We start from the raw sequence: 11,462 nt of genomic DNA, 5'->3' as shown, positions 1-11,462 counted from the left end.
ACCATAATAGGGAGCAAAGCTGCCGCTTTATTTCAACCTCACTGACGATTTATTAAAAAAAGGGTGTTTATTTCCATTTTCTTTTAGTTATTATACTCTTTTTTTTTTTTTGCTTTTCCTTTATGGTTCATGCAATTTCATGAAAACATTACTATTTTTTTTGAGAGCATGTAATTAGAATATTTTTTAAAATTAAAAATTTATTTCAATAATTAATATTTAATATAACGTCGTGCATCACATTATTCTGGTACTTATATTATTAAAATTTGATACGAGTACGATAAGGTTGGTATTTTCTCTGTGATTTATATTTGAAGTAGAATTCTAATTCCCTACTAACTGCTCAATAAAACCCCTGTATAAACAAAACAAACAAGTTCAATTGTATCTCAAAGCAGTGAGAAGCAGCAATAACAACAACCTTGTAAGTTTTTATTACTCTTTTCTTTTATATATATTTTTCTTATTTCTATATTTGTTTTTCTTCTCTCTCTGTCACACATACGCAAATTTTTCTTAATCTCTCTATGCTACTCGGCCGGGCCACTTGGCCTGAGGCCGAATTGGGCTGAGTTCCACAGCAACTCGCCAGGGCATAAAAAAAAATGTTAAAAATATAAAATAAATGTTAAAATAAAAAGTTAGAGATATATTTTTAAATGATTTTGAGGGTTTTAGGATTATTTGGGAAGTTTTCTTATCTTAGGAATTTTTTTTTTTTCTGAATTATTCATGGTATGACACAAATTTTTAAATAATCCATGTATTTTTTGTCATATTTTGTAGTTTTTTAATGACTCCATTAGTTCCTTTAATTTTTGTTTTTTATTAACTGATTTTAACAAGTTTTTACCCTTTTTAATTTTTAACAATTTCTAGTTTCCTTTTAAATTCAGTCAACATACATCCAGTTTTTCCCTAATAACCAGATATTGAAATCTTGAAGATATTATTTTAGTATTTTTTTCATATGGTACCTAACTGATGAGAAGAAGATAAGGTAATCTTCTTTTTCTGTTGGTCATTTTACTTCATGTTAGTTCTTTTTACTTGTCTTCTTCCTAAGATTGAACCATTCTTGTTATTAGACTTCCTTTTTCTAATTCTTGCCTATTTCATTTATTATTAATAGAAATCGAAACTTTTGTCTATTTTACTTTAATTTTTGTGAAGTTTATGAACGGACCCAAAATAATTTTGGAAATTAAAAAATAGTCAATATTTTTAGACATTTTGTAGTGAGGTCCAAAACTTTTGAGTTTTTTGTTTTTCCCATTTTGAGAGAGGTGTTTTTGTACTGGTTACTTTCCAAGTCCCCACACAACTTTTTTTTTTTTTTTTGATGTGTGTTATGAGTAGTTCGAAGTTCCACTTTTGAATAACTTATCACTTTCTTTTTTTTTTTGTTGATGTGTGTTATCAGTAGTTCGAAGTTCCACTTTTGAATAACTATTTACTTGTGGGTTTAACTTTCACTAGTCGGATTGCTTGCGTTGCACATAAGCAAAAGTGTTTTTTTTTTTGAGTAATTCAATGGGGAAGATTGGCTCCTACCCGTTTTTTTAAGTAGATTAGGAATTAGCTTTATGAAGGTATTAGTCGGTGGTATTAGCGGTGGGAATATAAACCACAACATAATAACTAGGGTGTGGGGTGCTATCACCACGACCAAAGCCCTTTTCCCAGGCAAGAGTTTTTTCATCCGATTGATTACCACGTCCTATTATATTCTTTGTTTAAAAATTAGAAACATACCCTATTCTAAAATCCTTCTATTCATAGGCACCGAACCTACATTCTCTAAAGATAGGTCCTCTTTTATTCTTGCGAAATGTGTGTCTACCTTTAAATGTGGCTTAATAATGTAAAATAATAATAAAAATATATAATGTAGTATAAATATAGATATAGATAAATAGGAGTTCAATCTCCTCCAAAGTCTTATTAACCATTAATGGTTGAGGACAATTGTTGAGCGAGCCAATAGTTTCTAGAAATCTAGTTAAGAAGCTTCTCCTTTAGAAATTTTATTTTGGAAACAAGGTAAAGAAAAACTTAAATCTTCTTTGTATTTTTTATGTAACAGTTAAAAAGCTTTCTCATTTCATTATGGAAACAGGATAAAGATTGTAAAACTGTTTTCTCTCTGTATGGAAAGAAGATAAAAATTGTAAATTTCTTTCTATCTGCAAGTTTATCTTTCTATTATGGAAGCAAGATAAAAGTTGTAGTATTGCAATGTGAATCTTCATGTAACTCAATTTTCTTCACAAATTGGACTTTTTATTTGCAAAAACATGAAAAGAACCTCTAACATGGTGAATTCCATTCTCTCTTGACTCCTTTGCTTTATCGACTTTTGCATAGAATACCTTTTGAAGAGAGTTTAAAAGTTTAGCTGACTCTGGCCTCTCCAGTGCCAAAGCACCCATGCAGACAACTTATATGGAACAAGTATTTGGATTCTCGTTGGTGATGTCATGAATACGCATGAAGGTATCATTATATGATATTAGTTACAGGCAAATAGATATCGATTTGACTTTCTATTGGGATTTCCCAACCCCATACCGCAGCTAGTTACAGATTATCTATTACTAATATTGTATTTAGTTACCGGTTGAGATTCCATTACGAATATTGTTTAGTTATAGATTGAGATTCCATAACTAATATTGTTTAGTTACAGATTAAGATTCCATTACTAATATTGTTTTTAGTTTCAGATTGAGATTCCATTACTAATATTGTTTAGTTACGATTCCATTACTGTTTCACAAAATAATTAGTTTGTATAGAAGAGAACCAAGGCTCTCAATCTTGGAACTTGAGAACTAAGACCCTAAAAGCAAAGGAATTTCCTTACTTGTGTACTCAAATAGATATTGTTTGTTGATGATGGGATAAAGCAAAGGAATTTCCTTGCTTGTCTACTCTACTCAAATCGATGTTGTTTGTTGATAATGGGATGCTAATTATTTCATTTGTCAATTGAGAGGGGCATGGAATCTAAAATGTTAAATAATTGATATTTTAGGTGTGTTTTGATAAGTTACCCTTGTAGAAATAATGGATGTCGAATTCTATGGGAATTTTGATACTATATTAATTTCATGAGCATGTCAACTGGTCATTTTCATTAGTGAATTCGATTTTGATTTCGATATTTGTGCTAGCATGTTAGTTTCACAAAATATCAGTTTGATAAACCCACGAGTACGTGCTTTACCTAAAGGAGCAAGTGTACAATTTACTTGCATGAAAGCATGTTGTACGGTTCTTACCAGGTGATATAACATTGATGGTCAATCTGGCATTGTTTATAGCATCATCTATGCATACTTTAGGCAATATACACTGAGTTACAAAGTTTAATGGATAGCTGAGCAATCAGAATTAATCAAAGAGCCCAAAGGAAGATGGTCCAGCAAAAAATGAATGGAGGTTGCATATTCCATCACAGAATAAATTTATTTCTCATAATAGCAATGAAATTAGCATAAAGGAAGCTGCTAATTCTAACAGCAAGACTAAATAAGAAACACAGTAGGCCCAAAAAGCACTAGAATTATAATGGATGAAGTGTAAATTAAAGGTCTCACATATTTGTACATGTAGTACAATTAAATTACTGAAAAATGTCACTATCCAATTTAAAAATGTGCATGCATTTTAGACTGTATCTACAAATTACGAATTCTACAATTAAGCTTTGTTACAATTCTTAAAAAAACAGACTTGCTTATATCCTCAATCCATGAACAGACATTGACATACAATGGAAAAATTTATTCATCATCCATTGGTTTGTGAGATTATTTCTCAAAACTATGTTTGCATGCCAAACATCATCATCATCATTAGAGTCTTATCCCAACTATTTAGGATCAGCTATTCATGAAAAGATATGCAATCTTTTACGTTGGCTGCCGTATCCATGACAGTGTTGTATTTGTATATGTCAAAGAAATCTAAAAAATCAAAAGTTATTATCATGAATTAACAAGAGATATAGTGTGAATTGTTGATGGCTTAGAATGGGCAATGAGCATATCCCATTCTGAAAAGGGATATTTGATCATGCAAGTCATATAAAGGAACTGCTGAAAACACCATTATCATGAGTGTTGACAAGAGAAGGATTTGCGGCTATCTTGTGCACAAATTGTAATATAAGTTCTTATACGATTAAGACCAAGATCGCCCTATTGCAAAGGCCTTGTAACAAAATTAAAAATGGAGAAAATCACTTACTTATAATGAAGAAAATTTGAATCAGACTGGTGAATCATTCAAACCTTCATTGACAAAATTATTGAATGTCATGAGAGAAAAGAGGAGGACGCGGGATCAGAATGGTGGCCGGCAAATCCACAAAATAATGTAAATGATTATTCAAAGACTTCCTAAATTTAATTCATGAATACAGAAATGCATTAAAGGACAGAAAAAATACAAGCAGCATTCATATAAAGTGCTTTCCATACTAAATGTAGAACATGCCACAGATGCCATTTTGGAGCTCAGAAAGTCTCAAGCAGATCAATTCTCTCATTTTAGTTGTCAACTATCAATCTCATTGTAAGAACACATTGAATCTCTACCTGGAAGCCTAATATGCAAGTCATCAACCACAAGTAAACAAACAGCGGCCGTGCACAGTAAATTTATAACATAAAAACACAAAACATTTCAGCATTCTATTTCTAACTATTTGAAGTGAAATGATATTAAAATTCTAAATAATGATAAGATTCCAATCCAAATAGCCTCAAACTTCTGAACATAAAAATAAAAGAAAAATATTAAAATTGTAAATGATGATAGAATCCAATCCAAATGGCCTCAAACTGATCAATAAAAACATAACAGAAAAATGGGGGGGGGGGGGGGGGGGGGAAGAGAAAGAAAAGAAAAAACACTACATGCTTTCTGGTTGGTGGAGCACTGGGTCATCCAAGCCCAGGTTTGAAGTAAGAGAGGCCAGATATGCATCATGAACCTCCTTTTGTAAGAAAAAGTAATGCCTAATTGAAAACACAATAAGCAACTAGTCCTAAAGATGATCTACAAAGAACTTAGTTGCTTTGATCATGGCCTTAAAGCAGCATCAGAGCCATTTTATGATGAGGTTTGAACATGTGTCGCAGTTATAGTCCGAAACTGCAGGAGTGTCGGAGTGAACGGAAAAATCTTAAGTGAGAAATCTTCATTGAGTTTATCATTCGAACAAAATCTCCATTTAATATCTCTTTTATTTCCATCGATGTCGTAAGAAGTGACCTCAACGGTCCTCCTCACAACTCGAGCAACAAAGAGACATCCACGGTGCCCAACTATACCCAGATCACGAACATGCGGGTATGATCCTCTGCGGTAGAAGCGTTTCTCAAGACACAGTGTTGTACCTTTCTCCCATATCGTCTCGGAGAGCCGCCATATTACCAACTCAAATCTTTTCGGTTCCTGAACCAAGCAAACCCTGCCATCCCACTCCATCATGCAGCATGACTTCCCCGAGACCCCTGGAGGAACTCGAATGCTTCCCCATTCTTCTCTTTCCATATCAAAAGTGTAGACAGCATGCTCCCCAAGCTGGTACAACACGCTGCCAACGCATATGAACCTCCCGCCATAAATGAACACCTGCATGCCCAGGGAAATGCGTTTCCACCGTTCAGTCTCCGAGCTGAACATCCAAAGTCCTCTTCTAATCGAACCGGTAGGCCAGCACCACACCAACACCTTGAATGAGTAGTTCAGTCGGTTGAAATACAAACCCTGAATCTCAAATTCATAATCTTCGATGTATGGAAGGACGATGAATTCCTGTGTTACAGGGTTGCACACAAAAATGTCTTTATTTTCGTCCTCTGTCCTGTAACAAACCATCCCATGGCTGCATGCCAACTGCTTTGGACCTCCATCTACTGAGTTAAGCCTCAGATATCTAAGGGTCGCACAGGCATTTGGTGCAGTGAGTTCGCGCAGAAAGAAGGATCCAGACGAGAGTGAGACTATGGCAAAAGTATCACAAGGCTGGTAAGGGGAGAGATGATGTTTTTCAGCAAAGATAGGTGATGAGAGGTGTTGTTTCCATAACTTACACACACATTGGAATCGAAACACCGGCTCAACAGGGAGTCGTGAAAGAATTTGGAACATGATGTCCTCCGAGAGTTCTGGGAGAGAATGAACTTTATCACTAGCAACGAGAGCACCATTGTCATTCTCCCCTCCTCCAATGGAAGTGGCTTCATGGGGAATGAGAGGCATTTCCACTTCAGTAACCGAAACTGCATGCGATTGCCTTCTCTTTCTCGAATTTTCAGAAGTAGAAACTTCATGATTCTCCGACATATTGAAAGTGATATGACTTCTACTCAAGGAGCAAGAGATACTTAAAAAAAAGAGAGTAGAGCTCTGAAGATACTAAGGCAGAAGGTTTCAAGAAGGAAAGAAACAGAGCTTGAAAAGGACTTGAAATAGAGCTTGCTGTTACATGACTCTAGCATCCACTGTTATGCATTTGCATGCTTTACTTTTCTTAGGTATCTCAAATTAAAGAGACACAGAGACAGCACATAAGACAATTAGAGAGAGGCCTAAAGATAGTTGAAACCAGCCCACAGTAAAAGTTCCTCCCTAAGTGGTTTTCTTCTTCCCTCCTCTAACACATTTAAATGATGAAAAATTTTGAATTTTCATCATGCCAAAAAATATAAATAAATAAAAACGCACCCCATCTGATGTTAACTGTATATATTGCAACAAAATCATCACCATCCATCTTATAAATAGTAAGCACCCACTTACCCCCCAAAATAATAAAAAATATAAAAAAAAGGCACCCCATTTGTCATTAACAGTCTATAATGCAACAAAATCACCACCATTCATTTTATTTGATGTCATTAAAGTTCTGAGCTTTCTTTCTTTTTGCAGTAGCCAATAGGAAGAAAGCCTGTGTTAATGGAAAGAACACAAGACAACAATGTATTTGGACAATAAAAAAAAAGGAAAAATATCTATTAAAATGGAAAGGCACCACAATTTTGACCTGTTAACTGTCAATATTATGTCCATAAGGGGTCTCAGAACTGTGATTCTTACGTGCATTTTGAAGGATGGGGTTTTGGCCACGAATCTGAGGGGGCCCAAACAAATAATAACAATAACTAAAGAAAAAATTTGATGCAAGGTGTCAACTTTATATTATATAAGTACGGTGCATTTAAAAAATGCCATGGAAGAGAGTGTCCCAAAATTGAAAAACCTTCTAATTTGATCATCCCGACCTCTAGATGTATGAATATGAAGAAAAAAAGAACTTCAAGTTCTAACTATTTGGATTGTCTATTTTCAAGATTTTCAAATGTTTATAGATATGTTAGATCTATACTATTTTTTAAATTTAAAATTTTATAAATAGAGACAAAAATATATTTTCAAGCTATCATAATGTTTATGGCATTGGAACTACGTTCTCCAAACAAATTTTAAAGGCCCTCCTTACTTCTACAGTATAAGGAGGGCACCTTAGACAAACCTCACCCAGGCTTAAAACGTTATAGTTGGTTTATTTTAGGTTTTTTATTTTGTTTTGGACTATCCATTTCAACTCTTCACATATCAACAGATCTGCACTTTTGAGCTATGGGTTCGTAGATGTAAATGAAAATGTATTTACAGTGGTTTGACCTAAATCCATGGAAATTTGTGATTTAGGGGAACTCACAATAAACTTTTCCTTTTTAAATGTTAAAAAATTAAACTTCCCCTTTTTTAAACTATGGATAAACACTTTGCATGCAATGGAGGGCTTACCAATTGGCTTGAAGTTTTTGGTCACTTTTGCCAGTCTTTTTTTACATGTGTGATTAATTTCTCTATAGCACAAGGTTGGAGTTTCCACCTGAATAGGGTTAGGGTTTGTAAAGAAATACCATGCAATATCTACCGCATTCCCCAGAAAAGAAATATGCTACATCCATCTTAACTGAGCCAAATTGAAGGGATAGTTCATCTCGACCATTCCTTATTGAGATGGGAAGATTATTGGTACATGTGAGATACTGTTTGTTTTCTACAGGAATCATGTTATAATTTTTATGAAAAATATCTATGGCATCTGTACTACTCTTATTGATAGTTAAGGGTAGGACACTAACGAAGAAGAAGCCTCAATTAACTATCAAAAAAAAAAAAAAACAGGGGGGACATTATCAAAAAAGTTTTCTGTGAGTCTTCATGCATCCACCTTATCTTGTAAGGGTTTTACGACCTGAAACACATCCTAAATCACTGTAAATCTCTTTCTGACCTCAGATCTATAAATCTAGCGCTCCAAAAGAGTGTAGGTTTCATGACATTGAATAATTGAAATGAATGGTCCAAGAAGATGGACCCTGTGTTTAACGCACAAAATTCATTCTTTCATTCAGATTCATAATCGTGGTAGTCGAGATAATGGGCCTGTCAAGTTTTGGATCCTCAATCCATCTCCAAAATGATTTTTGGAAGGTGGACACACGAGATTAGGTATGTCACCCTACAGTTACCAGTAAAGATCCCATTATTAAGGGGTAAAATTTCTTTCAAATTTGACACAATATTAATTGTTTGATAAAGAGAAAAAACTATAAATATCAATTGCATGGCAAGGACAATACAATTATGGGCATTGTTTTATTGGATAACCAAGCATGGATGCATGCACATAGCCAACTGATAAATTTTCTCTTTGTTTAAGGATAGATTTTCCCTTAGTTCAAGGGATTCTTGCTTTTGAGCAATCTTTTTCAATCTATCTCTGATAAATATGCTATTTTTTCCTTGTGCCTATGAGACCTTTAGGCCTTTTGAAGGTCTAAAGCCCTAATAATATTTTTACGAGGTCCCATAATATTTTTTCGGGTCCAGGTCTAGATCCAGTCGGACAACCCGACCCATTACCTCCACTGCTCCAAAAAGCATGCAAATCTAAATCTAAGCAAAATTAAATGAGAAACCAAGAGCGTGAGCTAAGATTTTCTCAAAAAAAACTTTTCCAAATAAAAAAGAGAGAATATATTCGTCCCAAACATTATATCCCAATTTGGTATTACAATAATGATTTCACAAATTTATCTCCTAGAACAATTAGCAACTTAACATTATAAATTAAGGTGTGAATAAAGAAAGAGAGTACATACATTGTTCTTATCTCTAAATTAATGGGGTAAGAGAGAAGATGCTCAATTTTCCCAACATTTAATAAAGGGCGAGGATTAATAACCCTAAAATTATATCTTTAGTATAATGACATCATAAAATTATATCTAACCTTATTATACTCATTTGATATCGCAGTAAATGTAATGGATGAAGACAAAAAATCAAGATACATGCACATGACACCTCAAAAAAAAATTTAATGGGTAAAGAGACAATTCTAAATTTCTTAAAATTCAAATGAATTTGAGGGATAACTATGTTTAAGGAAATTTCTTCTTTTTTTTCTTTTTGGGTAAATTTAGTAGGGAATAAGTCTTCTACCATAGTAGAAATGGAATTCAAATAGGGGAGAGGTCTCCTATCTAGGATAAGAATGGAACGCAAGACGTCATTTTGTGGTGTCTGATCACTCCGACCATCTAACCATGAGTCCTTTTCTACAACTTAGGCAATTGATACCTTTTTTGGTGTAGTCCATACTTTACAAACTAAAGAACCTATTTTGTAGTTAACTCTTTTTCAAAAAAAATTCAAAATGTTGTCTATTTTTTTTGTATAAGATTTTTATCAAGATAATATTGGGCACACGTGTTATGTAATCTGAAAGCCTGATTAACAATTTGAATTTAAAAAGAAACATGTTAGATACGTAGAAATAGACTAAAATATTTATAAGGAAAGTTAGGTTCGATTTGGAAGAATTGATAATGGCTATCTAATAAAGCTAGTATGTTTGTATGAGGTTTTCCATACCTTAATTTTGTTATACAAAAAGATATTATTTCCAACTTTGTTATATAAAAAATTTAAAAGTATTTATGTTCTAAATTACGTGTAACTTCAATTCATTTTTAATGATCCAAGAAACATTTATTCTGTGATAAATAATATATTATTCTGATATACTAAATCCCCAGCAATTAAACGATTAATCCTACAAGCGAGACAAGCATAAGATGATAAGACTATCATGATAAAACTCCTTTATGATAATATTCCAAAATGATAATTTTCAATAAGATGAAGAGAGCTGTGAAACATAGACATATGTGTCCAAGGGTTTGACCATGTGTTGACATATGGTGGATAAAAACATGCGTCTTGAACTTGAAGAAACGCATGCAACAAATCTATGGCGTGTATAATGGTGTGTCCCTTTTTTGGACTCTTTTCATTTTAGAGTTTGGCATTCCTCAGTATAGAAACGATATTCTCCAAAAGGTAACATTTTATTTAAAAATAAAAATATTTTAGAATAATATAATTAGTTTACAATTATCAGTCCACCATGGTTGGTCCTAAGCCTCTCATGCTGGTTTCAAGCCCAGATAAAGGATGAGGAGGGTTTTGTTAGGGAGGACCGCAAGTATAAAACTTTGCCATATATTTTCATTAGTAGCTGGCTCCAAATAGTTGGGAAAGGATTCGATGATAATGATGATGAAAAGTAGTTTAGATAAAAAATAGAAAATTATTCCTATTTTTAAATGAGGGTATAAGTAATGTGATCATATGATTTTGGATGAATACATTAGGTCTCTATTTAATAACCACACACTAAGGGTGCTACGTTTTGAATTAATAATTAGCTAATAGTTTTTAGCTTTTCTATATGTTGTTACGATACAATCTTGCATTGGACTATAAGAATTTTTTTATGAATAAAATTATGATTCATAAAGTAACAGTTTTTTTACTATTTATTTATTTATTTTTATTATTATAAGTTACTATTGTTTTCGCATACGAATTGTTGAATATATAAATACTGATGCGAACTACACATAAATATCAATATATTTATATATATAGACACACGCATGTACGTTGACACCCTACAATGGACATGTTGTGTCTAGATGTCATATTTTTTTGTTCATGTTTCTGACACCCTCATCCATATCAGACATTGATGCCCATTTCTATGCGACATAGAAAGAAAAAAAAATTAAAGGCATAAATTAACAAGTTATAAGAGAAAAAAAGAAAAGAAAGAAAGGTACATCAAATGAACAACTTGGCAGCCAGAGAGAAAGAGAGGGAGGTGCCATTTTTTTTCCACCATTACATGACTTAATAAGGAAGAGAAACCCTATTTATATTTCTAAGCCATTACAGAGGAGGAAAGCCAAAGGCCTCAACAATGTGAAATGGCCATGGCTTCAAGCATTTTAGCTAGATCTTATACCTACCATTTTCTATAACCTTCCAAGGTTCAAATCCCACCCAAGAAGAAAACCCAA

General features: G+C 33.2%; 1 protein-coding gene and 1 long non-coding RNA gene across 2 annotated transcripts; one reads left to right on the top strand and one right to left on the bottom strand.

The window, feature by feature from the left end:
• Positions 1 to 285: 285 nt before the first annotated feature.
• On the top strand, positions 286 to 3,351 carry LOC148781125 (uncharacterized). The gene is made up of 2 exons (XR_016060846.1): positions 286 to 427; positions 2,371 to 3,351. It is a non-coding gene; the product is annotated as an uncharacterized LOC148781125 (long non-coding RNA).
• A 1,473-nt stretch (positions 3,352 to 4,824) lies between these two features.
• Positions 4,825 to 6,813, bottom strand: LOC18432359 (F-box protein At2g23160). The gene has a single exon (XM_006842468.2). It carries the CDS (start codon positions 6,361 to 6,363, stop codon positions 5,125 to 5,127), a length of 1,239 nt encoding a protein of 412 aa, XP_006842531.1. The 5' UTR covers positions 6,364 to 6,813; the 3' UTR covers positions 4,825 to 5,124.
• Positions 6,814 to 11,462: the final 4,649 nt, after the last annotated feature.

Source organism: Amborella trichopoda, chromosome 8, assembly GCF_054954075.1.
Source record: "Amborella trichopoda isolate Santa Cruz 75 chromosome 8, AtrichopodaSantaCruz75HAP2 v2.0, whole genome shotgun sequence".
Classification (NCBI taxonomy): Eukaryota; Viridiplantae; Streptophyta; class Magnoliopsida; order Amborellales; family Amborellaceae; genus Amborella; species Amborella trichopoda.
This window is presented reverse-complemented; position numbering and strand designations above follow the sequence as displayed.

Bases quoted from the DNA above. Each gene is read 5' to 3' on its own strand.
- LOC18432359 (XM_006842468.2), bottom strand. From the start codon at position 6,363: ATGTCGGAGAATCATGAAGTTTCTACTTCTGAAAATTCGAGAAAGAGA.